This window comes from Ciconia boyciana, chromosome 12 (assembly GCF_034638445.1).
Source record: "Ciconia boyciana chromosome 12, ASM3463844v1, whole genome shotgun sequence".
NCBI classification, from domain to species: Eukaryota; Metazoa; Chordata; class Aves; order Ciconiiformes; family Ciconiidae; genus Ciconia; species Ciconia boyciana.
This window is the reverse complement of record NC_132945.1, coordinates 22,413,713-22,441,706: the sequence shown is the minus strand read 5'-3', so window position 1 is coordinate 22,441,706 and position 27,994 is coordinate 22,413,713. Positions and strand designations below refer to the sequence as shown.

At 38.2% G+C, this 27,994-nt stretch overlaps 1 protein-coding gene and 1 long non-coding RNA gene across 6 annotated transcripts; one reads left to right on the top strand and one right to left on the bottom strand.

Moving 5' to 3' along the window:
• Positions 1-25: 25 nt before the first annotated feature.
• Positions 26-4,881, bottom strand: LOC140658512 (uncharacterized). The gene is made up of 3 exons (XR_012044748.1): positions 4,746-4,881; positions 3,601-3,728; positions 26-460 (listed from the first exon to the last, which is right to left on the bottom strand). It is a non-coding gene; the product is annotated as an uncharacterized lncRNA (long non-coding RNA).
• CHIC1 (cysteine rich hydrophobic domain 1) lies at positions 4,703-27,330 on the top strand. Of its 5 annotated transcripts, none has more exons than XM_072877040.1 (7): positions 4,710-5,186; positions 6,543-6,620; positions 12,381-12,435; positions 19,103-19,258; positions 22,036-22,092; positions 22,326-22,385; positions 25,662-27,330. In XM_072877040.1, the coding sequence occupies exons 1-7, from the start codon at positions 5,023-5,025 to the stop codon at positions 25,689-25,691; spliced, it is 600 nt and encodes a 199-aa protein (XP_072733141.1). In that variant the 5' UTR covers positions 4,710-5,022; the 3' UTR covers positions 25,692-27,330. The 5 variants fall into 5 exon arrangements, with proteins under 5 accessions (XP_072733145.1, XP_072733143.1, XP_072733141.1 ...); XM_072877039.1 differs by having other exon boundaries at positions 4,713-5,186; positions 23,182-27,330; XM_072877044.1 differs by lacking the exon at positions 22,036-22,092 and having other exon boundaries at positions 4,703-5,186.
• The last annotated feature ends 664 nt before the right edge of the window (positions 27,331-27,994 follow it).

The window sequence follows — 27,994 nt, the reverse complement described above, 5'->3', positions numbered from 1 at the left end:
AACCAGGCAAAAAAAAACCCCAAACCCCAAACAGCAAAAGCCCACCAAAAGAACCCCAACCAACAAAAAACTCTCAAGAGCTTTTATTCTGAACTCTCTCTCTCTCTCAAAAAGGAATCAGTAATCTCAGCTTGTATAAACTGACTCAGGAAGGGGGTACCGTACAGGTGAGGTCCAATACTGTTTATTCTGCTCACTCTTTCTGAAAAAGAGAATACTTCTGCTGTATCAAAACTGAGGCATTTGCATCTCCAGTGAGACCCTGAAGTTCTGAATCCCCTCTGCTTCTTGAGCCGATGTTGATCAAGAAACATGATGGTTTGTCCACTGGCCTTAAAATACATAATCCAAACTCCAAGAGTATATTCCTATTATCCAACAACCTCTTCCTTTGTTGAAACACGTGTCCGAAATGAGTGAATTATGAGACAACATGACATCTTGTTGCATATTCTTCCGTCTGAATAATGATTGTGTGGTGGAGATTTATATGGAACAAAGAAGGAAAAAATATATTGGAAGAAGACTCAGTATCTCTCAGGCCCACATTAGCATTCACTTTCCATGTTCTCTCAACAGTGCTTTTATTTAATATTGTGCTTTGTTTTAACTCCTGTCTTTCCTGCACTCTCTTTTCGTGTTTCACGCTCCATATAAGAACACTTTTTATTCCAAGAAAGGAAGTGATTTGGGTGGATAAACATTGCCAGAGACCATAACCTCTCCACAAATCATTCAGTTTTTATGACATAACCATTTCATCTAATAAAGGGCATCCTAAAAAAAATATTGAAAATGAGGCATCTAAATACTTCTTCCTGTGAAGCCATAAAGTTTGATAAATCATACTGAAAAAATTCCCTATAGTGTTTAAATCTGAAACTCAGTACTAAGTAGGCATTCTTCAAATACAGATATGGGTTACAAAATGTGTTTTTCTAAAATGGTCTATTTTTACTCCAGATAGCCATCATTCCTGCTAGGAGACACCCCCCCCCCCCCAAAAAAAAAAAAAAAAAAAAAATCCACTGAACTTCAGCTGAACTTTGACTTCAACCTATTAATTAAAAAGCATAAGACGTTAAATATGAAGCTAGTATAGCAAAGCATTTTTTTCAATTAAAGAGACTTCCTTTCTTGGTTTGCTAATACCTCAGACAGTTATTATAAAGAGGTCATGCAGTATATTATGCCAACACTCTACACTTCCTCATTTTACACTTCAATTCAGCAAATTATTTTACCACCTGTTAGAGCACCTAACAGAATCCATGCCTTAATTCCACCAAATGCTCACTTCTGTCATAATGTCCATCTAAATGTCTGTAACGTTAGCTTATTTATTAAATTAGAACACAAGCTGCATTAAAATGTAGGCTTTTCAATTAAACATGCATGATACTGCTGCTGGATCTCTCACTGCTCCCCACACCTTTCCCTACCACCTGCACCTCATCATTGTCATATCTAACCTTCAAGTTGTAAATCCTTGCAGACAAGTACATGGTTTCTTTATTTCCCTTTATAATACATATACTGATTGTCTCTCATTTTGTTTCACCTTTCTAAAATTTTCAACAGTTTTGTATTTGAACAAAACTGAACACATGGGAGGAACAGGAAGCAGGCTTTATAGCGTCCAAGGGGGGTCCTAAGCTCTCTAAAAAAATCTAGCACAAATCTTCTTAAAGGGCTTGAGCCACATCCCAGGTCAGTGCAGGAGCATTTATCCCAGTGAAAACCTGGATCATGCCACGGCACAATGTCATGACCATGTGAGATCCCGGACTACAACCCTCACAAGCTGCCTCTTTCACCCTCATTTATTCACATAAGCAGGCTGTGGACTGCTCCTTAGCCACCTGTAATTGTCTGTTCCCATGGTTTACCTTTCTCCCTTATGTATTTAAGTGTTATGCAGAGCAATATGCATAAATCATCAGACAAGGCTGAAAGAGGGTGAACTCCCTCACCCTCCCTAGCTCTGTGCAGCAGAGAGCCAGTTTTGCCAAAAGACAGTGAGACATCTCAGTGGCACACTTTGTCACCCTCTTACTCCAAATAATTTATAATCATGTTGAACAGCACTTATGGCTGTTGGACTTCATTATTAATCTTTCCCTGTTATGAGGACTGTCTTTATCACTAGCTTTTTTTCCCCCCCTATCATTTAACTGGTCATTAAACTATCCTTCATCTCAAAACAGCTTAGTTTCAGCAGTGAGACATTTTTATGGAAAACTATTCTGAAATCCAAATACTTTATACCAGTGGAATCACCACCAGGGTCATTTTAGTTTTATAAAAACGCACACACAAAACCACACATACTTTAGTAAATAGGGACAAGACCTCTCAATTCATAAGGTTACAGAGATGCTGTTACAAGCGGTCAAGAAATCTTCGCTATTTCTTTCACTGCCAAGAAATCCTTGCTACTGATGGACTCACAGTTCCATTAATGGGAGTATTGCAAAGCCACACTCCACATGAAATAGCGATGATAATCAAGAAGTACAGACACTGATAGTTAGTTAAACACAGAAAAAGATGCCAAATATCTTTACAAACATGCCTTAATCTAATTATTTAAGACAACGCATTTCACATCTATCTGGCTAGGAGTTAGAAACCCTACCTGTGGCCCTCTATTCAAATTACGCTTTTGAGTACAGAAGCACCTGTAAAAACTCTTCACTTGTCAGCTTAAAATATTCCAAGAAATAGAAATAGACCAGCAAGGTTTATAAAAATCAGTGGTCATACAAAGCCTTGAGAAAACAAGAAGTGTTGTAGCACTGTGAAGAAGATAAAGCAATTATGTTTTCCTTACTTTATTTAGAAGCCTGCAGGGACAATGCTGGAAAATGCTTCCATAATAAACTAAGAACACATTCCATGTATTGCTCTGAAATAGTCCCAGAGCTGTCTGGCTTCTGCTCAGCAACAGCACACAGCCTTGAGCCCAAAAGCTTGCATTTAGCTCATTCTCGCAGGAAATACTGGCCAAAAGGACATCAGGTTACATACCCTGCAGTTATATTTTAAATATAACTACCTTTCTCATAGACAGTTCACTAAAGCTGCCAAGAACTAAGATATTCTCAACTAAATATTAAAGCCTATAATGTAAATGTACGGCATCACACCTATCATTTTTTGAAGTGTTCTCAGTTATAAGTTTTATCTTTTTGACTTTCACATCAGTTAAAGCAGACATCCTGAATTTAACTGAGAGTAAAATAAAGGCCAGTACTTTATTAGCAACCCCAGATATAACTTCATTTCAGTGGTTTCAAGACTTTCTTTCCATGCGTTATGAATGGCAATCATGTATATACAACTGAAGATGAGTGGAAAAAGTATTAGATCCTCAATTATAGAATTATTTTCACTTTTTGGACATGTTTCTAAATAGGACATCTTTTTAATATTTGGTCAATGACAGTGAGATGTGTTCTGTCCCAGATTTATTTTCTCTGCAATTTATCCACAATACAAAAATGAGAGAACATAGAACATATATTTTAATTTCATTTTATAACAACATCTTCTCCCTTAGTTATTATTTTTTTCTCAAGTCGTTAGAGTGTGATTTACCTGCAACTCCACATAAAATGGATAACGTGCTGAAGTAAGAGTACGCAGCAGTGATAAAATTTTGCTTTCGGAAGCAGCAAAAACTTTCACAATCAAGTCAACTGCATTTTGCTGCCATCTAGAAAGTCCTGAAAAACAGCAAAGATGATTTATGAGGGAAGTCTTTTCCTAAGAACAGCAGACAGGGATGGAGACCCATTCTTCTGCTTCTAGGAAGAGGTGAGCTCCCTCCTTTACAGTAGCTGTGGGTCACGCATTCAGATTCGGCCACATATCAGATCCAACACATCACTTTATGGTAGCTACACTAATGTTAAAAAAAACCCCAAACAACCCACAAATCCTCTCAGAATTTTATTTCTGATTCCTATATTGCAATTACAAACACCAATACTTTTTTGGCTTACTTTCCATTTGCAGTAGGTGACAAATGAAGTGCTCTAAACTTACCTCAATAATAATTTACACCTGTATGTGGGGGGAGGGGGCATTCCTCTGCTCTCAACTATTCTGAGAGATTTTTCTTCCCCAATTTTGGTGGTACTCCTGTGTAGATTTTCTTCCCTCTCACCACCCCACTACCCTGCACGGAATTCAACTCAATTTCCAACCAAGAAACCCCAGACAACCATCTCAAAGCCTCAGGAAAATTCAACAGCCACCGGCCTCGTCGTGAAAATCATCCCCCGCTCCCTCACCTTCACCTCGGCCACCCCGGTGAGGGGCGAGAGTAAAACCTCAACAACCAAGGGAGGAAAAATGAGAGGGGAAGAGGGGAGGGCATCTACCTGGCTGTTTTTATTAAAAACGCCACAGAAATACACCTGGAAAAGGGGTAAAAGCGAGAGGAGGACCACCTGCCCCGCCGGCGGGGCGCCCCCTCCCTCCTCAGCAGCCCCCTCGCGCCGGCTCGTGAGCCCCGCCCCGGGAGTCTGTGTGTGGGGGGGTGTCAGGAGCCGCGCCACCCCCCACGGCGCGGCGGCGGGAAGGGGCGCGCGCATCTGAGGCGCGGCGGCGGCAAGGGGCGCGCGCATCTGAGGCGCGGCGGCGGCCTCCTGTCAGCGGGGCCGGCCGCAACTCCCCCCCTGCCCGTCCCCGCGGGCACCGCCTCCCGAGAGACCGCGGCAGCTGCAGGGGATACCCACGTCCCCTCCGCAGGCGCTCCGGCCGCGGGAGGGCGGGAAGGCAGCCCGGCGCTCGCCCTTCACCCCGCGGGGCGAAGCTGAGGAAGCCGCCCCCTCCCCCGGCGCGGCGCGCTCCCCTCCGTGCTCTCACAGAGACAGACGCACGCGCGCGCACACGCCGCCTCAGGCTCCACTGCGCTTGCGCGCCGGCCTCCCGCCGCCGCTGAGCGCACGGGGCTCCGCCCCCGGCGCGCAGTGCGCAGGCGCGCGGCGAGGCCGCGCGGGGGGAGGGGTTGAGATGAGCGTACTACTCCCCAATATGGCGGACTTCGACACTATCTATGAGCTGGAGGAGGAGGAGGAGGAGGAGGAGTCCGAGCCTGTGGTGCGGAGCCAGGAGCTGCCCCGGCCCCGCGATGCGCCGGATCCCGTAGCGGTACGGGGCGCCGGGCACATCACCGTGTAAGGAGTGGGGGCTGGCGGCGGGCACGAGGCAGCGTGACAGGCCGGTGTGGCGGGGTGGGGGCGGCGGCCGGGCGGGAGCACCGTGCTGCTGCACCGTGCTGCCGGCGGCACCGTACTGCGGGGGGCATGGTAGGTCGCTGGCGGTGCCGGGAGGGGGTAAGGACACGAGGAGGACTGAGCCCCATCCCTTTTTGCCCCGAGCCTCCCCTCCCCCGTGGACGTGAGCTGCCCGCGTTACCGTGGTCTGCAGCCCTGTCCACCCCCCCGCCCCCCGCCCCGTCACCTGTTTCGTGAGAGGAGTTTTGCTTTTAACGTGTTAAAACGGGAAGCTTCGTATTTTCCAGTAGCTCGAGGCAACCCAAAGTCATGAATGAACAGCTGAACTTCAGTCGGCTGTTCGGTGCAGAAGCAGCAGCTAATCAGCCCTGGCAGTCCTGGGTGTACTTTTTCCAAACAATCTGTTAGATAAAAAGTCAACGCCACACGGTGTGAGGATCAGCAGTCTGTTCAAACAATTTCCCTATGACCCTTCTCTGCCTCAGCTGAGCCATGGAGCCCCCACACTGCACTGCAGAGGAGGCACATGGCTGTGTCGTAGTTTTATCTACTCCAAACTTAGTTGTGAGTTTGGTTTAGGTTAAGTGTTTTTATCATTAGAACGCAACATGAGCCAGAATGTTTGCTACTCATTTAAACAGTTGGAACAGAAGATGAGCAAACTGTGTGACCTCATATGTAATGTTTACTTGTGGGGATTTTCTTAATATTCCTACTCCTGCAAGTGGAGGAATTAATATAACAAAGTACATCCGTAACAAGTTGTTGGTTGTTATGTTCATTTTCATGGCAGGGAGGGAGGTATTGAAATTTTTGTATTGCAGAGATCCATCAAGCTTGTGTTGCTTTGGGTCTGTCTTTGGATTGCATAAAAGAATGCACATTTCTCTCTGTAAATAGGTGCAGTGTGATCTAGCTATCTGCAGCAAAAACACTGGGTGGGGAAGGCTCTGTCATCCTAAGAGAGCTAATGCTGGGTTTGACACTGTGTCCATCATGCAAGTCTGAATCAGGTTTGCATTGAGCTAGTGCCAGTGGATAGTTGCTCTGCTGCACCGCAGTGTACTTGCTTGTGTTAATAGAATTTCTTTCTGTCCTGACCCCCAGTAGCATGTGGCCTGACTAAAGGAGGGATGTAACACAAGCAAAATGATCAGAATACCACATACCCATCTTATTAGTTACCTGGTTTTAAGCACTAAACTGGAAAAAAAATGTTACACACTTATTTGCTTTGTCTGCTGTGATGCTTTTTGTGTATTAGTGATGTTCCTTAAAGTTTTTTCTTGGCTCCAGCATCTTTTGGGGATGGGCAGGAGCATCTCCAAGAACTCTGTCAACTAGTGATGTCTACATCAAAAGAAAGCAATACTTGTAAGTGATGTGGAAATCATGAGTTAGCATACATGCCCTTGTAACTACCTGAACTGAATTCCCATCCACCTTATTTTCCCTTTCTTCCACTCCTCCCAGCTTTCTTCCTGTAACAGGTATACCTACCTGAACGGTAGAAGGCAGCTTTTATCAGTTCATGACGTATTTTTAAATCTCTTTATATTAATAAAAACAGTTAGTGGATGGTATCAATAAAATATAAATAAACCCTGGACACTATAGGATGTAATCCTAACCTCCTTATTAAATGGGAAATACTTTGCTTCCTAAAGAGTTTCTGGTTAGTATATATCAGCTCTGAAATTCTGTCACTTTTTGATCACACAGATGCTGCTGCTTTTGAAATTGGTTGGCTTCAGAAGCAGCCTGCTCTAGTTACTGAAGTGAGATACGTCATCGATTAAAACTTGTGTTTGTTTTCTGAACCTGTCTGGAACATTGCTGATAAAAATTTCTGTCCTGACAAGTCAGACACTCTATTAAAAAAAGAAAAGAAAACCAGTTATTTTTAAAAAGCCATTGTTTTCCTTGGATTTTTGTTTCAGATGCTTTCTGTTCCTCATCTGGCACTGGCCTTCTTGGATACTTTTGGTGTGTAGAGAAGGGGTAATTCTCTAATTCCAGGCTCATCTTCTGGTCCCGCTTTTCATGTACAGTCCTCTTATAAAACTCCCAAGTTAGTAGATTCAAACTATGTATTAGTTTCTTGCATGAGAGTTTTTCTTCTTATGACCTTGTCAGTGAGCTGCTGACCCTAACAGTTCTACTGCAGTATCCAACAGTACTAAATATAAATTCCAAGAATCTTCTGAGGGTTTTTAGCAGGATCTTGCTTTTTCCACTGACTGTTTTGCTAAGCCTTTTACCCCTGTGCATGGTAAGAGTGATCATGTAAAGTGTATTTGTTTTATTTTACTCACAGAGAGAGAGAGAATACATGTGAAAGTGGTTAGCAAAATTTCTGCTCATCTTGTTCAATGTTCTTTCACTCTAGAAGATTCTTACTTTGAAAAAATTAACTATCAGTCATATTTATTGTTTTCAGAAAGCTTTTGAATTTTAGCACAGAGAAATTACTAGGACCTAGTAAATGCCTTTTGTTTGCTTCTGAAATTCCATTTTAATGAGTTATAAACCCATTGTTCGCTATTTCTTGCATAGTCAGTGTGACTCTGGTTGGTGTATCCAAATATCTCAACATAAATAGTTTTAGTGAAGACTCAGTCTTAGCCTACCAAAACAACGGCAATAACTTTCAAAAACAGCAGTAAACAAACTCTAACTTGGTTATAAGTTTTTATTTATCTGATGTAATTTTTCCATATCATTAAGTCCATGTGGATGGATAGTAATGAGGTAATGAAATAGCCATTAAGCATATTTTTGCCTTTGGTATGCAGCTTGTGATTCCTGCTGAAGTCTGCAAACTTCCTAGTTTTGGATCCAAGTTAACTGTTGTTATTCCATTATATTTTCTGTAGGAGTGTCCCAGGGATCCACAATCCAGGTGCTAATGAAAAGCATATTGTCATCAGTTAGGGGAGGCAGGGAAGAGCCAGGTGCTCTCAGTTGTGATGACATTTGATTATTGCACGATATTACTCCATCTTCCGCATATTTAAAATAGCTGATTCCGCATATACAAAATAGCAAATTACCTCAGCCTTCCACTAGTTATCAAAAACTTAGTTTTCCAAAACATCATCCATGGGTAAGGGCACTCTTCCGTAGTTCTGTTGGCTTCATAGGAAAAGGTCCTAGACTAGGAAGAGAAATGTGAAATGTTCAAGGAGATTTCAGCTCAGGGCTCTTGACGAATGTTTTCTGTATTCTCTAATGCTGGACAAAGCTTAGATGATACCTCTTAGTTCGTCTGTTCCAAGATAGGTTAAATGCAACCCGGATTAGGTGTGGGGAAAGGAGCCATGCTGGAAGGAGGTTGGGGAGCCTATTGTACGAGAGTTGACTAAACGGGTTTAGCTTGTGTAGTCTAGTAAGACTGATTACTATCTATAAATACAGTAGTGGGATAAATGAGAATGAAGCGCTATTTATCTCAAAAGAAAAGAAAAAAAAAGGCAAAGCACCTGTAAATATGTCTGTTCTAGATACGAGAAAGTGTTTTCCAAAATCTTCCTGTTTCAGTTCTAGAGACAGAAAACCTTACTTCCTTATGCTTTGTAAACTAACAGAAATAATTTTATAATGTGATACCTGTTGCAGGTGGGGTTTGCAACTGATGATTCAGGGTGTTCATTTCAGTCTTTAATTTGAGGGATTTATTACTATATCTTATTACAGCTCCCCATGAGAAGTTGCATTCTCCCCACTTAACAAATAGGGGAAAATGAGATGACGGGACTTGTCTGATGCCATACATTAAAACAGGGAAAGAGAGACAGAAGAATTAGAAAGTGAGGTCATCCTAGTTCTATTCCAGTGTTGTTGCCTGTAGGAACAGTGCCTTGCTTTTAGAGACATTTGTCATCCAGCAAGAAAATTGCAACCGAAGTATATGGGTAACTTACCTGAATTTCTAAATGTTAGACTTTGGGCAGCTTTCACTGAGGAGCCAGAGAACTAGCCTAGAAATAAGTTGCCACCAACTGATGTTTTAAATTATTTAAGGGATAGGTACTGGAATTTGTTTTACATAGTGAATTTTAATACTACTGAATTTCAGAAGAATTGATAGGCCAAATCATGCTAGATCATTAGTCTGTTGTAGAAGGTCTAATGAAGTTACTTATCTCTTAATCAAGACTTTAGGTCTTACCTTTTTTACAATATTCTAATAACACTTCAATACTTTTACAAAGTTGCTTGCAAAGCTATAGAACTATACAGTATTCTTCTTTAACATTTCTAAAAAAAAAAATAAATTCTTTTTTTATTTGGTTCTTGAATTCCACCCTCCCCCCCCATCTAATAGGAGTTTAATGTTTCTGAACTATGTCGTAAATCATCATGAGGATAGTCTATAGAACTTCTAGAGACACTTTAGTAAAACTGTTAAAGGCCATCACCGATGCTGACTCAACGTAGTAGTATAACGTAGCATAGTCCTGTTTTCAGTATAGTCAAAACCTTTTATATTCTTTCAGCCATTTGCAGGTGTCACTGTAAAAGATGCATTTCTGTAACTGAGGTTTCTTGGATATGTTATAACTGAATGGAATGTTTTGGCAACTGATAAAAGTTTTCGGTTTTAAATATGTTTCAGGACATTACCAGTCTTCAAATTTAACGTAATAAAATATATTGTGGTCTTGTATTCTTAATAGATCTAAATCAGAAAAGCACTAATTTATGTTATTCTTTATGGAAATTGGTGGCGCAGTGGGAATTTTAATAAGTATATGTGACCAATGAGATAAAAGACACTACGTATGGCTTAAGAAGTTTTTGAACTACGAATTGTTGAAGGTCAGAAGAGTATTCTGGGGAATGGGAGTACACATTTGCATTTTTATTTTTTTCTTTTGCTGTTTCCTAGGCATCTGCTACTGGCCACTGTAAGAGTCTGTGTTCTGGGCTAGGTGGACCTTTGGCATGAGTTAGTGGAATTAGGCTGTTACATGGGTAGAGTAAGTAATTCTGCAGTATTACCTGAACTTTCCAGTAGTTCGTTTATTATGTTTTCTGATTGCTACTACTTTGTGATCATTTCAGGTAGTTTCATTGCTGATATACAGAAAAGTCTGTATTCCTCAAAACAAGCTTGTATATGTGCTTCATATTGTTAGTCTTTTCTGGATTTTTTTAAAGACTGAAAAGACTGCCTCATTGCTCTTCAAGCTTCCTTAAAAATAAATACATAATATAATAAAACTTGAAAGATTTCAGCTTAAAAAGAAAAGCTACAAAATGTGGAGGCTGACTTGCCAGATTACATTCCCAGAGAATGGAAATGTGCTTATATTAGTAACCTTTGTGCTTGCCTAAAATCTTACTGGTTTTATTGTTTGTTTTTGCAGCACTAATTTAACATTGTGGCTTTCCAGTCCACTTGAATATGCAGTAGCCCTTGCTGTGCTGATGTTCAGTTCACTCACTTTCACTTCTAGAAACTTTTCAGTGAAAATATGTTGCATGAAACAAACACAAATAGGTAGCAATTGGTTATAGTGCTTAAAATAGCTTAAGAGACAAAGGTTGAGAAACACTTTCATTAAGATCTACTCTTTGGGGTTTTTTTAACGTTTTACACAACTAGTGCTCCAACATGCTGCTCTTTACAAGAGTCAAGGCTCTGACTTAAATTAGCCATTGAAGAACTTGATTGGACTTCACCGGTATTCTTGACAAACATTTTAATTAGCTTACTGGATTTCTAAAGACAGCACAAGTTCTTTTATTATGCTTCTCTCTTCTTTAAGGTTTATTTTACGTTTTTGTATACTTCTAACCAAGTTACATTGCCAAGTTTGGATATCTGAATTACTACGCTGTGCACAAGAGTGTGTATGTATTATATAATGATAGGGGACTGATGACATTTCAGCAATACTAGTATTTGTGTAAGTGACCAGTAAGGAGCATTTCAGGTGTCAGTTTGACTCAAAGCAAATACTCTTCTCTCCAGAAGGTTTGTTTCTACAATAAATATTACAATACCAAATGTATTTGTGCTCCTCTTTTTGGTTGTGATCCTTTGGGGTTTTTTCTTTTTTTGAACAAAAATACTCAGGAGATAGTTTAGCAGAGCTGACAGTGAACTTGATGTACAGTATATTTAACTTTACAAACTTAATATTAAGCTCAGTTCAAACATAATGGCTGTAGCTGAGATGCCAGCTGCTGTTGTATTTTGTTAAATTACTAAATTGCAAAGGTTAAAGATTTCAAGGGAGGTAGAGGGGATGGAAGATCAGAGTTCTTGTCCTGCATAATCTAGCAGGTTTAGCATCAGAGCTTAGTTAACTTCTTGCCTACTTACATGCTTTAAATAAAATCTAAAAAGTCCAGTCAGCCTGCACTGTCAGTATCCTGCTGATCTACAACACGAGCTTTTTGGAAACTGCAGTTGGGTCAGTAGTTTGGAGCTAGTGGTAACACAGGTTTACAAGCCAAGTCTAGCTCCCTGTAGGTCTCACTGGTTATAATGAAGACTTACCTCTTGCTCAATAACAAGGACATTTCAATGAAGAATAGTCACAGTGGTACTTACGACTTAATTTTCTTGAAGTTCGTAGTTGTTTTAAAAACTGTTCTTTGTGTAGGCTCTTATATGTTTTGCATGAGGTAGTTTAACTCAGCCCAAAGCAATTTTTTAAAACTGTATGGTTATAAATTTCTAAGATGATGATGAATGGGTTCCTTATAACTAGCTTTATCTGTTGCATGTGAATAAATTGCATGAGTAAGAAAAATAGCAGTAAAAGGATTACTGAACCTAGTAAAACTGGAATTTAATAGCTGGAGCTTTTTTCTGCAAGAAAGCAAAGATTGAAACTTGGTGCCGTCCAATTGTAAAAGAATTTTTGTGCTTTTAGCAACTTGAAGGTATTGAAGTAAGGCAACAAGCTGTATTTCTCTGTCTTATAAATGACCTTACGAATGATACACAAGACCTTATATAAACTTAGATTGAAAGCTCATGAAATAATGTAAATGTAAGGGCAAAAGAACTTAATAGTTTTCTTTTTTTTTAAAGTACAAAATCTATTACATTTTTTTATTAAGGGAAACAAAATAAGTTAGGTGGAATATATTTTGTTTGTCTCTTTTGTTTTCAAGGTTTGGCTTGAGCAACAAGTTTGATACAGAATTTCCTTCTGTTCTGACAGGGAAGGTAAGTGTGAGATTAAACTGTTTTTTTAAATGGAAAGATCCAGTGCGTCCAGTGGTTTCTGTGTTACAAATACGTGCTCATGAATCCACAGTGCAGGCCAGCGCTGCGCTGAAGAGTGTTGAATTAACCCTGTCCTGTATGAACTAGCTGGTTGATGACCAGTCCCTACAGTGGACTTTGAAACAAGAAAAAATTATTTGCAGTGATTGCTATCATTATTGACATTCTAAACACAGAAAAGCTCAACGTGGCATCGTACTGTTTTCATGCAGGCAATCTACATGAAAGCAAGACTCGCTTAACCTTGCTTGATAGATATCTGGAGTTTGTGCTACCTCCTGTGTGAATTAAATTAGTTTAAATACTAGACTTCTCTTTTTAATATGTATGTCAAGCCTTGAGTTTATATTTAGACAGATCTCTGGAAGAGAATCTGTTTTATCTGAAGCTTTAAGGAACAAAACAAAATTCTTGGTTATGGTCCCGAATTCTTATCTTTTTTTTTTTTTTTTTTTACTTTTAAATTATGAATTCTTTTTCTCTTGCATTTTTTTCTTTCTGCTGTTTCACTCTCTAGTGCTTTTCTTTTGCTTCATTTTATATCCCCCTTGTGTATCTTTTCCAGAATTTGTGAGGAAAAAGTTTATTTGGCTCTTACTACTTTCTGTAATGTCATACCATACAGCTACACTACCTCTGCAGCCTCTTGCAGTAGCTGTTGAGTCATATTAACAATAAACTAAAATGCAGCTGGATGGCGTCTCCTGGTTCTGCCAAATCCATCTGGGGTTTTTCTTCTCTGTTTTCACCCCAGAGTATAATGAATAAAATAACTTGTGTTGAATTTGTCCAGCTTTTTTGACAGCAGTACAATTGAAAAGCAGGTTGCTATTTGGAGTTTTCGGTTGTTAAAAGACAGCTTGGGAACTCTGGCCTTGCTTCATAATCTCACTGAGCTCCAGAGGAAGAGTCTTACTGATTCCACAATGTCTAATGTGAGGGCTGGTGATAGCACCATTTGCATTTCACTACCTTGCATGTCTAAGGTTTATTATTTTCTGTGAAGCTCTTTCTGATCACTGAAAAGCCACAGAATACTTTCTGGAAATAACAATTTTTATGTTCTTTTAGTCAAGTTGTAGTTTGTTATAAATAAGCCTATAGAAAATACCTAGCAAGAAATGTTAAAACTTAATGTGATTATATAATTTAATCTCTTTCTGTCTCTCTAAAATACGTTTGTGTGTATTAAAAAAAACCAACCAAACAAACAAAAAAACCAAACCAAACCCAAACCCCCAAACCTACACTTTTTAATACAAGCATCAGTGCCTGTCACATTTTCCACTTGATTGTCCTCCTCTTGTTAAATAGGCAGTGAACAAAAGTTTAATTTAAAGTTCAGCTGACCGCTTGGACTTAATTTAGCAAAGAGAGGAAAGAGGAAGTTCTTTTCTTCTACTTGGCATCTACCCTTCTTGTTCTATAGATCTAACCAGTGACAGCATGAATCACATGACCAGTGATTTGCTGCATGTAGGCATGCTTCTTCTGTTGAGAATCTTGATACCGTGTTATATTTTTCTCATATGTGGATTTGAGGGGCTTTCTGAGTAAGAAGACCTTGAAAATAAATTAGTTCCCTTTTGTGAGGGGAAAACACCAATCAAGTGAGGTAGTAAACACATTTTTCTTACTGCCTGCCACACGCTGCCATGAAAGACATTAAAAACCACAGTTGTGGGTTTTTTGGGTTTTAATACTTCAGTGAATTCCAATAAATAAATAATCTGCTTCTTCCACTGGTTGTAGCAGTCAATCAGCTTTATCCGTATTGAAAACGAAAACTCAGTCAGTTTTTTCTAGTAAGTAGGTTTTCTTCAAATACCCTGATAAATAATTCACAGTAATAAGCATTGTAGTCAATTGATACACCACTTTAAGATCTTTTACTGTTCTTAAAATACAAATTTTTGCTTTTTATGAAATCACAATTTATGAATAGCATAGTGACTGTTTATATTAACAAATTGTGATTAAAATGTTTACTATGAACTTGTATTAGTACACAGCTAGTGTAAGGTAATGTCATACTTTATTCAGAATGTCTACATAACATTAAGTTTAATGGCTTTGTTGTCCACTGTGAATTGATATTAATAATATATCCCATCTGCTAATGGAGTGTAAAAGATGAAGCCATTAGGTGGGGTTGATAGATTTCTCTATGGTATTGTTTTTCTTTTTAATAAATTTAGGTTTTTAAACACTGGATGAAAATCTATCCAATGCACAATAAAAATTCTAAATAGATAAAACTATCTAGGTACACCTTTCTCCCAGAAGCACTAACTTTTGGATTTATGCCACTGTGTAGTCTTAGGAATTTAGTTAAGCTTCCTGACCCTCAGTTTGCCCATCTACATAATCATGATAGTAAACCTTCTGCTAATTTTCTTTTTTTTTTTAATCTGAAATACCCCTCCTTCTTCACCCATCTCCCCTACTTCCTCGTCTCCCAGTTTTTACAGAGTCTGGATAGTTATTGTAAATTAGCCTAGAGCAAAGATGCATGTAATTACATTTTAAATATTTAATTGAGACATGTTTGTTGCTTTTTTTTGGGGAGAGGTGAATGTGTGAATTTGAGGATAAAACATAGACAATAAAACAAGAAAGGAAAGGAAAGGAAGATATCAGGTAGGTCAGATGTTGGGCCTAGCTAATTCAGCTAGATTGACTTAATGCTTATCTTGCAGGATGAGACGCAGGCTTCAGCTGGTTTATAAATACTGAGCTAGGCTTTCGAACAGTGCATTCTTTTCAATGGAATATTGTAAGAAAAGATTTGACTACACTTAATACAGGGGTAATATTTAACTTTTAATAATTGGATTGGACTTTGGCCTAAATTTAAATTCTGGCTAAATTTAAATTCTGTGTGCTACAGCTTTATAGGATTATTAATTCTTTTAAAACAAGCATTTAAAAGCTTTTCACAAAATACTCTTCATGATATATGGCACAATAGCACACACTGCTCCAGGTGACAAGAAAATGATGGAGGCAGTGAACCTTAAGGAAGAAAGTGGAGTTTCCTGCCCTGATCTTAAAACAGTAAGGGTCCTATACAGAGATTACTGTGCAATGCAGGGAAATGTAAGCCATAAAATGTGCTCTTGGTATTGTGATCCCATTGCAACACGTGATTGATAGGGTTTGTGATCATGATGATTGAAGGAGAAAGATCAGGCCTGCTGGGCTTTACTTGCTCTCTTCCTGTGTTTGTAGATTCTCTTGCATCCTGTTGTAAAATATTATGACACCCCCTCCTTTCCTTTTATGTGTTTTTTTTTTTTTTTCCCTCCCTTAAAGACCTGAAAGGAACTAATGTCTCTTTACAAGGTGTACTACACAGCCAGGAGCTATGTACTTATCTCATTCTTTTCAAGACCCAGACAGAAACTTTCTAAGAGACTTTCCAAAATTACTCAAAATTAGACTTAGTTTGGGAGCTTTCTTTGTGCGGGAGGCACTGTTAATTCGCTGTTTGAGATACATTAGTGATTTCATATTAACCTTTCAATATCTGTATCTGCAAGAAAGGCGAGATTTAAAATTATGCCAGAAAATCAACAAAATTCTTTGGTGACAATTTCATTTGGATACCATTTTATTATTAAATTAGAACAGTTATTTGATTTACAGATATTTCGTTCTTTGTCACTGCGTAACAATACTTAACTGTTACTGAGCTGTAAACTGAGAGCAACAAAACTGTGTTTTGCTTCCATTTATCACAGAACGAGGCTTATCTTGGTCACCAGTTCCTTTAGTTTCAAATGAAGATGTGTCATTGACTGACGGAAATATTTATTGTGATTACATCTCCTAAAGGGAGAAATATATCCAATAGTTTGGGTTAGCCAAAACCATCTTAAGTAATTTCATCTTGTGTTGCAGCTAAGAGATTCACCTTTGCATGAAAGTACTTGGTGCATTAGCAGGTAGTAGTGGTGCTTCCATTATACTGTATTAAGGTAAACATCATACCAAAATTTCTGAAATAGAAATTTTCTCTGTTTGTTGGTGGCATCCAAAGTTGGTTTCTAGTTTAGCCATTTGCAGTGCTGTGATCTACGGGAAGGAGAGTACTTCAACGTTGTTCTTATAAAGTAGCATCCAACTGTTAACCTTATGTGAACAGTGACTCCCTTAAAAGTAGCACAGAAATAGGGAATCTCACCATCCCAGTACTTTCTTACTAGGTCCCACATTTTTCTGCCAGCTGTGATCCAAGACTCTGGTTGACTTCTTTTCATGTTGGATGTTATCAGTGATAAGGTTTCTCCATGTTAAACTAAATTCTAGACTGTGCAATTCCATTGTGTTTGGTAGGTTTGTACAGCTGTATTTTGGGGTTGGGGTGTGTTGTTGTCAAGGTCCAGTAAACTTTGTGTCTAATAGAAAAGGAAACATTCTCTTTTCTTAGTGGGATTCATTGCAAAAGTACTAATAGGGTCAAGAAAAAAAAAGACTTCTTTTTATCTTGCAAATAAACATAATGATACATGTACAAATTTCAAAAGACTTATCAAAGAAAATGCCATTTGTATATATCTAAACGTTAGGAACATGTAAACTTCCTTAAGAGTTGAGAATGCTAATTTGTTAATGTACATAATCTCAGTTTACTTTGAAGCATGTCTGACTGCAGAAGCTGTACAGTGTTACTCGTACTGCATACAACAAACCCAATTGTACTTTACTACAAAACTTGCTTCCACATTGAAGATTAAATGGTCTTACTCTCGTGCATCTGATATTGGTGGTATCCTAAATACAAGAGCCAGCATTGCCAAAGAGATCTGTAAAACCTTCTGTTTCAGATACATGCAAGTACAGCCTAGTTTTCCACATTACAATGTGATTTTTTTGTTCTGTTCATTGAAAATGTACCAATACATGGGATTTCTGGCTTTTTTTTGCCATTTTCTTTCTTTCTTTTTTTTTCTTTTTTTCAACTAAGATGTCTGTTGTAAAGTATATTTAAATGTTGACGTTCCAGTCAGTCTAAAGAAAACTTTTTTACTTGCTCCATTTGTATATGTAAAAAGAATTATAAGAAGGCATATTTAATATGGGGGGGGACAGTTTGTATAATTGCAAAAGAAATACTTTCTGTGTACTTATTAATTCCAGCTATAAAATAATCACAATGTTAAATTATGTTCTTATATTACTAACTGTAGGCCTGGCTTGTGTACAGACCCGGATGACCTCTGACTCTATACTGCATGGCGATCTGAATGGCCAGGAAACACATGTTGTATTTATTTACCCCCTTTCCTGCAATGTTTTAATGAATGTAGCTCTTGTGAATAGACGGAGGTAGCAGAATCAGGTCCTCTCCATTTCCTGTCCCATAGTTTTGCTCCTTTGGTGAAAGGAGTCTTTGTCATTAAATTAATGCTTTTGTTGCTGTTGTTGCCCTTGTTTGCAGAATCAAATGAACAGAGTTGGGTTGCTTGGTTGGAAGGATTATGTAGTAGTTGCACAGCTTTGTATACAGACTAATTCTAGGGGGGGTTTCCTTCAATGTGGCAAGCAGTTAGGAAAGATTTTTTTTTTTTTTTGGAGTTGTTGTGCCTGACTGGTCAAGTCTATTCAAGTTGGATCTGATTATTCTGCTTTGTGTGTTCCAATGCTGGATTGTGTTACAGTTAAGAGTGCCATCTTGGAGTCAATACCACGAATCCATATTTGACTTGTCAGATATAAGTTATCTAGATTCTGTAGAGAGATGAGGGATTTGGGGTATGTAAATAGGGAAGTGCTCTCACTCTTTCATAAGAAACATGCTGCTATCAGAGAAAGGAGCTTATTTCTGATAGAAACTGTGGTTTTCCAGTGTGACTCTGCAGTGGCAATACATAGAAAATATTCTTTTCAGTAAGCTCTGCTGAATATTCCTTAATTTAAATAAGTTGTTTTTCAACAGCTAGGCTTTATTTATAACCCTGTACAAGACGCATTTCTTTGCCTTGAATATAATCCAGTATATGTCTCTCCAGGCTTCCCTATTTTAGGAAGCAGCCACAAGTGAAGTTGTGGCCTCATGTCGATACGGGCCACTTCAGGAATTTATTTGTGGACAGAGGTCCACCTTCACCCAGGCACAGTGTAGACTTCCATTGGTATGAAATTAATTTGGACAATATTATCCTTTTTTCTATGTGACACACAGGTGTTTTTACAACAAAGCTGCCCTGCATTCCCTTGGAAACCAGATTATCTGTCATTCTGCCTTTTTTTTGGTCAGTGTAGCCAGTGTGTATGTTGCACAGCTGTGTCCCACTTCTAGTTTTGTTTGGGGCCACTATGTTATCAGGACAATTGATTTATTAATGATGCAACAAAGAAGGATGAGGCTGTTCATCTCAGCGATGTTTAGCTTTTTAATGCAAGTTTTTGCAAAGCATGCACCAGAAATTAATTTGTTACAGGAAAGTGACTTTTTGTGCTCACTGGGTGACCAGTGTTTTAGAAGATGGGGTCACACTGTATAATGGTATTATGTTTCATTTACATTTTAACCTGTAGAGGCAATTATTGAGAAAATACACCTGTAATGGCTTTCCACTGAAGTTCAGCACTTCTATTGCAGGTTGCTCCAGAAGAATTCAAGACCAGCATCAGTCGTGTGAATGCCTGTTTAAGAAAGAATCTTCCTGTCAATGTAAAATGGCTGCTTTGTGGCTGTCTGTGCTGCTGCTGCACACTGGGCTGTAGCCTGTGGCCTGTAGTCTGTCTTAACAAAAGAGTAAGTCCATGTTTCATTCTTCTTATTCTATTTATTTTGCAATTACCGATAACATTAAATAACGTTTAATAGTATCATCCCCATTTCAAAACCCTTTTTTTGTCTCACTTGCATGCAAAAGGTTACTCTGTTTTCCATTCCTTAGAAAATAAAAAAATGTTTGTTAATGAAGTAAATGATACCAAAGTACCAATTAAATTAATAGTCTTAGGAATAGCTAATCCTGTCTCCGTTCAAAGAACAGGCTGGTGTATATGATAACCTAAATTTCCAGGACTTCTAAAGGCCTAAGAATTGAATTAAACGAGTGCAGAACTGGACATTGACCTTCAAAGACTGCCTGAACTGGAGTGAAAATTACTTTTCCTCTTCACACACACCACACCCCAGAATAAATATTTTTTTAAATTAAAAATAACTTTTTTGTATGTAATTGTTACCTTAACATTTCTGAGCTGTGGTTTATTTGACATATTTTACTGTGCTGTTTCTATTAAGAAGAAACACAAATTTGTTTTCTATTCAGGAAGTTTAAAGACTTCCCTTTGTTTATTTACTTATTTATTTTCAACAAAAAGTTGACATTCTTGTAATCGGGTTCAAAGTAATAATTATGAAGAGCGCTTTTGCAATATCAAGTAATCACGATCCTAATTACCTCTATAGTTTACTTTTAGAACTGCTTTATCACAGCAGTAAATGTTTAGGAAATACATAAATAGATATAGTGTAATGATATTCTTTGCAGCTACATAGTTTGTAAGACTTGCAGCCATAAAATCTTATCCACAAATGTAAATAGTACATAGGTGCACTAGGAAAAAAACCTCTCACGCTTGTCAATTTAATTATAGGAAAAGATCTTAAGTAAAAATCTGTTAGGAAGTAATACTTCTGGCTTTTGAGAGTTTATGATCTTTAATCAAACAAACTGAAAGCAAAAACAAAGAATAGGCATTGCTTTTCAGAGAAAATAAAAGAGAAGTGTTTTGCCCAACTTTCCAACTTGCTCAAGAAAGTAACAGTTGCATTGACTGGCATTGAGTTTTTTGTTAAAAAAATGAAATGCACTAAAGACGTAATATGTTAACTTGCTGAACTGCTAATTGCTGAAGCCTATATCACTAAAAAGTTACAGGACTTTAGCTCATTTTAACTGCCTTTATAAATGTTCTTATTGCAGAGGAATATGCTTGAGATGTACAGATGGAATATTTGCAGTTTTAAAACCATATTTAATATTCTTGTGCTAGTGAAAATCTAAATAAATGCCTATGTGATGTTGTAGTATTAACGTAATTCTCAAGGGTACAAATAATATGTGCCAAGTAGGAGTAGGGAAGATCATGTTACTTCTGTGGGTATGTGTGTGTATATGGATTAGAGCAATTTGATTGCTCTAACAATCACAAGTATAAGATGGTTCTTCATTTTCTTTTTGTGGTGGGTTGAACCTGGCCAGCAACTAAGCGCCCAGCAGGCACTTGCTTACTCATCCCCCTGCCAACCAGGATGGGGGAGAGAATCAGAAGAGCAAAAGCAAGAAAAAGTCATGTGTTGAGATAAGGACAGTTTAATAAGCAAAGGAGGAAGAGGGAAGAAAACCCAAGTGATGCAAAGGCAAATCACTCACCACCTCCCACCAGCAGACCGATGCGCAGCCTGTCTCTGGGCCGTGGGCTACTTTGGAAAGAGTAGTGCCCAGTTTTATTGCTGAGCATGGCCTTACATGGCATGGATATCCCTTTGGTCACCAGTGCTGTTCACCACTACTAAAACACTGATGTGGTATCGACACTATTTTAGTCGTAGATCTAAAACACAGCACCATGCAAGCTGCTGTGAAGAAAATTAACTCCAGCCCAGCCAGTCCTCGTACGCTCATCTAGCAACAAAAGGCATTATAAGATCCAAAGGCTGGAATATGAAACTAAGAGAGCTGAAGCAGGAAACAACATGTACTTTTTAATTCCAAGGATAGCTTCGTCACTGGAAAAACTTCCAAAGAAGTGGTGGATTCTCCACCATTAAGTCTTTGACTCGGGATTGGACAGCTTTGTATCTTTTTTTAATGAGATGGTGTAGCTCACCTACCATTATTAGCTTTAGCAAAGAAATTGGTGGATGGAATTCTGTAGCACACTATGCAGGAACTAGAGTAGATCACCACAGTGGTCCTTTTGTGACCTTAAAAATCACTGAAACTCCAAAAATCTTCTCCACTCCCACAGTTGTGGAAAGAGCAGAACATGAAGGTCATATGCACCTTGGTATCCAAGAATTGAAAATACAGGCAGTGTTTGTTGTGAGCTGGAGTTCTGTGGTGTTGAGATTTTTTCAGGATTCAGATAACAATTAACATTAGCAAAATTTGGAAATTACATGTATGTAAACTACACGTGGTCAGTAGACCACCTGTAGCGAGTGCAGTATTTAGCCAAGAGAGTGTGGGAGATTCTGTTTTGTTGGCTTGGCTATGGCAGGCAAAAATACTACATTCAAAAGGATCTCTTGCTAAGTAAATGAATTCTGGGAAAGTTGCAGTCCTAAGTTAACAAAAAACCCAGGGGTGTGTGTTTTCTGAAGAAGATCTGATGTTGAGGTGTGGGGAGTTGAAGTGGTAGGACTTCCATTTATAATTTGTCTTTTGCTTGGTTCTGCTTTCATAAAACTAACTTATTTTAAATTAATCTTAAGCCAGAAATGCAATAGTAAGATTCTATTGGATGAGGCTGGCTGCTGAACCATTTATAATGCAGTTTTGACTTACTTTTTAGACTAGAAGATCAATTCAGAAGTTACTAGAATGGGAAAATAACAGACTATATCATAAGGTAAGAAAAGTTAGAGTGCTTGTTTTCTTCAGCTTTAAGAATAGTAAGGGTTTTTTGCATAATTGGCATGTAGGAATTTTACAGTCTTGTTATAATTCTATACTTTATACTGATCTTAAACCTATGTTTGAAGTGTTCCAGATCCTAATAATTTGATATTGCTAACGCTTGTTACGTTACTCATCAAAACAATGCTGTGGTATGCGTTAATCTTTTGATAATTATTTTCTTAGCTTGGTTTGCACTGGAAGCTGAGTAAAAGGAAATGCGAAACTAGCAATATGATGGAGTATGTAAGTATTATTTCTGTTACTTATTTGGTATTCAACATACCTATGATTTTATAGAGAAAATCCACTAGACTGTCACCTGTCTGAAAAAAATCTCTCAGAAAAACATGCAGTCATGTTTGACATACACCTGTGAAGGCCACTTTTAACACGAGCAGCCGTGGCATATATTGAGACTTAGAAATTGTCACCACTAAACATGTTTTCACTTCATAAGAATTCTACATTTGCACTGCAGGTAGACTTGTTTTGGTCTGTAATTTGTAATGAGGGAGATCCACTGGGACTTTGTGCATTGATGTGATTCCCACACCAGTCCATAGTTCTTTAACGCTTAGCCACCTTTTCCATTGGTATTTGTAATCACTTTGATTGAAATTCTTTGTGCAGAAATATTGCATTTTTATAGTAGCATGTTTTTTGTCTGGATCTTTTTTTTCTTTTCCTTTTTTGCTAGCTCTGAATTTCATAAAGTTTTAACCAACACAGTCCATTTAGGAAAGCATAATTCAAAATATTTCTGTGGTCCTACTACTCCCCCATCTGCTTTCATGTATAGCCGTGAAGATTGTGTAGACTTGAAGAGATAGTCACCCCAAAAAAGTCAAGCATCCAGAAGCCCTGTGTTTCAAAATGACTGAAATCTCTGCTTTGTTATTCTGGGAAACATTCCCTCCTTACAGAATATCTCAGATATGTTTAGTCTTACGTACTAGCTAATGTTGCATGGAAATTGTGCTGAAGGTTTGAACTTTTTGGTTACTGTGTTCTGTTCTTGTCTTTTTCCCTTCTTCAACAGGTAATATTAATAGAGTTCTTACCAAAATATCCCATATTTCGACCTGACTGAGGAACAGCATTTGATCTTTCATGTTACCTGTCATTTTCTACCCTTAGTGCCTTGTAGATGATTTTGGAAAGAAGATGGTCTACTTTGCTGTGACTTTAAAATGTTCTTCAGTAGAATATCTTCCTTGCTATGTTACTTTCTTTTGTTAAGAAGAGAACAATTTGCACATTTTTTTTATGTTAAATGAGGCTTCTATGTTGCACTCTGAATTTTTAACATTAACTGATATAGTTGCCACTAGGGATCTAACATCAGTGCTGCTTAAACTTGTTCTGAGCATGCTGCCTTATTAATTTCTATATTTGCTGTCTTCAAACATGCATCCCAATGCCGTGTCATACTATATTTCATTCTAAACGTCGCAATCCTATAAACCCTCAGTAGAAATGTCCAGGTAAGCGTCTAGTAGTAATGATTTTAGTATAACTTGCTTGCATAGGACTTGCAATCAACAGCACTGGTTTTGTCCTGCACTTTGCAAAATCATCATTTACATTAGGGGGTTAATTATTTTACCCACTATGGATTTGTAAATATTGACTCTTCGCATAATGTAAAGTGTGGTATGCCAAGGTTTACAGAATGTAATATAGCTCTTATTCTACTGCCAACAGTCCAACATCGTTTTATTCATTACATTTGCTAGTATCCCTCTGATTGTATAGACCCATTCACATGCTGTTTTTATGGTAAAGCCATAATGAGTTTGTACATACTATCAGATGTGTAGGGCTCAGTTGCACTTTTAGTAAATGGATGAAAAATGCATAGCATTTCTGTCTTTTTTTTTTTTAAAGTATTTCAGGTGTTGTTTGTAGCACCTGAAATAGGAAGCTTAAATACTGTTCACCTTTGAAAAAGTTGCATTTGTGGGGTAGATGGCGGCTGCTACTAGCAAAATATCCTAAAGCCTCTTTTTAAGTTAGGACTATATGGATGTTAAGTCTTGTTTTGTTTTTAAGTAAGGAAAAAAATGTTTCATAATTGGACACCTTCATTACTAAGGAGAAAAATTTGGAACAGCCAAATCAAAGCTGAAGTAACACTTTCATTATTTTTTGTAGTGTGATAGTACTTCAACATTTTAACAGTTAAGTGACATGGCATCCTTTCCAGTGGAAATAAATTTTATCTAAATCAAAGTAGGGTTTCAGAATATGCTGATGGGAGGACGTGGATCAGTTGAAGGGGTTCATGCATATGTTTTGGCATTCAGGCACAGTCTGAAGAGCCACAAATGCCTTGTGGAATTCACCAGTATTTTTGGATTCTTCCCTGTTTGCCTGATCGCAGGAAGGGAAGTAATTGTAGAAGAACTTGCTGTAATGGCTGGCCTAAGCAAGACCACTTGATATTAGTAAGCAAATGAAAATTGATGCAAGTTCCCTCCCTTTCCTAATTAGAAATAAGAAATCGGAGAAGAAACAGCAGATGACTATCTGCAGGTTGTGATGAGTATCATCGTAAGTGTCCAGGCATTTCTTTGCAGCAACTTGACTCCTTGCGACATCATCCCAAGTTGCTTTTTAGTTTCAGGGTGACTTGGGATTTCTTCTGAATGTATTTGCATCTTTTCAGTACGCAATATTGTATTAACATACAGTATCTGTAAGACCATTGCATTCTAATAACTGTAGTAGGCCAGATTTCTTGTACGCAGTGTTTACAAAAGGCCAGTTTTATGCAAGTTGTTACTTTGAATCAAATTTCGTGCTGTTCTTACTGTGGGGCTGAGGAATGTCAGACTCTGGCGCTTGCAGTAGTTTCCAGTCAACAGACTGATGCTTCAGATTCTGAAGTCAATCTGTATACTTAGTGCAGAGGTTTCATTTGACTGGTAGACTGGTGTCAACTAACTGTGTAATTGCATTTGTAACATAATGAATAAAAAACTACTGTGTTGTTTGAATTTCACGTTAGCTACACCTTGCAACTCGGATTCCTATCACAGAACGAAGCAAAGTGTTCTCTCCAATTTGTTTTTTTAGGATGAGTGTTAACTGGAAGCAGAGAAAATACTTAATGGCAGAAAAATGCAGTGTAAACCAAAACTGAAATAGCACACACAATTCTATGTATTTCCCTTACAAATAAGTTTCTGGAGTAAATGAAGGGAGCTTAGCTTAATTAACAGAACAATGGAAGTTTCTTACTGTTATGCTAGAACTTCGTTAGTAATTTTCTTTTTTTGTGTAAGAAACTCCAGAAATCTCAGCAGGTTCTTATTTTCTTCTTTATGTGACTATATTTTCAAAATGTTCTTTTCCAACTGAGAGAACAGGCAAGCCGAATGAGAGTTCTAGTAATTGCCAGCAGTGAATGCTGAGCAGTCTTTAGTCTCGCTGCTAAAAGAAATCCTCTTCAGTCTGTGCTGACTTCATCGTATTCAGTTCAAAATTTCTCAACCTGATTTGCCTTGTTTCTGTGAGGTGCTGTGCCAAGCTGAGAGAATACCCTGAGCTACAGGAGCCCCCAGTCCCTCTGGGCTGCGATACGACTGGAGATCCAAGGCAGAACAAGATGGTGGCTTTGCTTTCCCACCCTCATCCCTTTGTCCCCTTCCCGTGGGCCTGGCCACGTCCAGTGCCGCAGGCTGCTCTGCCCGCAGCAGATTGTCTGCTCCTGGGTCTTGCCCGGGCACTGCGAGGCACTTAAGCACAGAGTATTAGTATTCAAAGTTTACATTTTAAGTATGTAAATTCTATGCATTTTACTTTGTCCTTAATTATTAATTGTTAAGTCTTCAAACCATGAAAGGGTCTCTCTTTTTTGTGTTTTAATAGACATTTAAGTATGTGGCCATAAAGAAATTAGTAAAGAATATGAGAGCCAAAACTGCCATTTACAGTAAGCTCCATGTTTTAATAAGTAGATAAATTTGCATTAAAATGCAAAACCAGCACACAGTATTATATTTGCATGTGGAAGACACAGGTTCCATAGCTCATTTAAAGATTAAGGCAGCTGTAAGTACTGCTGTGAACTCTGTGCACTTCTGTTCTGCCTACAGGTTCTTTTTTGCCTGGGCTATCCTTTGCTTTAATAGAAAAACAGTCAGGGGTAATTGTATCTCACGAGACTAAAAATCTCATTTTTGACAATAAGAAGTTAGCATGAATTGGTAAACCTATTTATGAAGGATACTTCTTAACTGGAGAAAGAATTTGTAGCAATATAACAGAGATTAATGTTAGCAAAGGGTAGTGGAAGCGGTAAAGAAAGTGCCTTGATTGGTTCCACCAAAAGAGAAAGCACTGTGCAGAGAGTAAGGAGAAAAGGGAACTAGTAGTAGGGAACTATCAGTAGTGTGAGTTTGCAGCAGATTTTTAAAAGCGCTTATGGTCTACCAAGTCAATGTTTAATTTTTCATATAAACATGTTGACACTGACTTTCCTTTCTAGTTTTTATCTAGGAAATATTTGGGTTTGTATCCAGTAAGTTTTTGTATCTAAGGAGTATTGAAGTATTAAGAATACTGGCAGAGCATCAAAGCTCTTACCTACTGATTCCCCACCTGCATCTGTGAAGTTGTTTTACTACAGGAGGGGAAAAAAAAGTGTTCCAAGACATGCACAGACAAGTCTAGGAAGTGTGGACTCAGTTGTAGATGGGTGACTAAAGCAGAAAACATTTTTGCTGAATCTGGTGTGGTCTTGATAAATAAAAAAAAAAGTTCCTATGCTTTCCTTGATAGGTACAAAACTCCATATGCAAAAACATAAATATATGTTTATTATTGTCCCACTATGACAGTTTACTACATTTACGTGTCAACATACTACCATTGGAGCAATAAAAATTTCAAGCTATTAATATTCAATGTAAATAATTTATCATTTTAGTAAGTAATGTTATGTGATTCTTCTGCCATTTTTTTTGTTTTCTGCTTTTGGTGTTCTTACAGTGTTGTAACATTACCTGTACTGCTTAAGAAAAGTGGTTTTGTTTAAGCTGTATGAAACTTTGTGTTCTTAACATTTTTATTCTGTTTACAAGTGAACAGCCACTTTTTTAATAGGACCTCACATCTTGAGAGGTTTTTTTGTTTGGTTGTTTTTTTTTTTTAAATTAAAATAAAATTCTAACTGAGCTCGCTTTCTACAGTTTACTGCACTGGCTTGTGCCATTAAAAGAAGCTGGAAGTCAGACATGCATAATCACTTTGAGACATTTTTCTTTAATTAAATTTAAAGATGAAAACCTTCGAATAGTGCAATGTGTTTATGGAAGAAAAAAATCTTTTGTGTGTCTCCCTGTAGCAGTGTGCTGATCAGCTGCGAATGGAATGACAATAGTGGTGGGTTTTCTTTAAATGAGATGCATTTCTGATATGGCCAGATCAGGTGCTTGTATTGGGACTTCAGTGTGGTTTGGCTGATTTAAAGAGCAAGACTTGGAAAGCTGAGGAAGGCTTTCCAAAAAAGAAAACTGCAGAATGATCATCACATTTAGTCTTCCAGATAATTTGTTTGGTTGGCTTGCAGACCCTCTGTTGTAAGGACTTCTTGTAGGAATCTCTTGCTGCAGCGTTCCTCTCCGAAAAGCAGAGGGTTTTCTCCTATGCTGTTGTAGTTGCACCTCAAAGGGAGCCTAACTTGAGCATGGACAGTGTGTGTTAGCAAAATAAATCATTGGCTTATGTAGAGGATTGTGAACGTAGGACAATGCAGCCTTTTGTGTGGGTTAACAGGCTAGCTTTGTAGCTCTGAAAGCAGGACTTAAAATGAAAGCCTTTGGCTCATCCCTGAGGGAAAAATATTG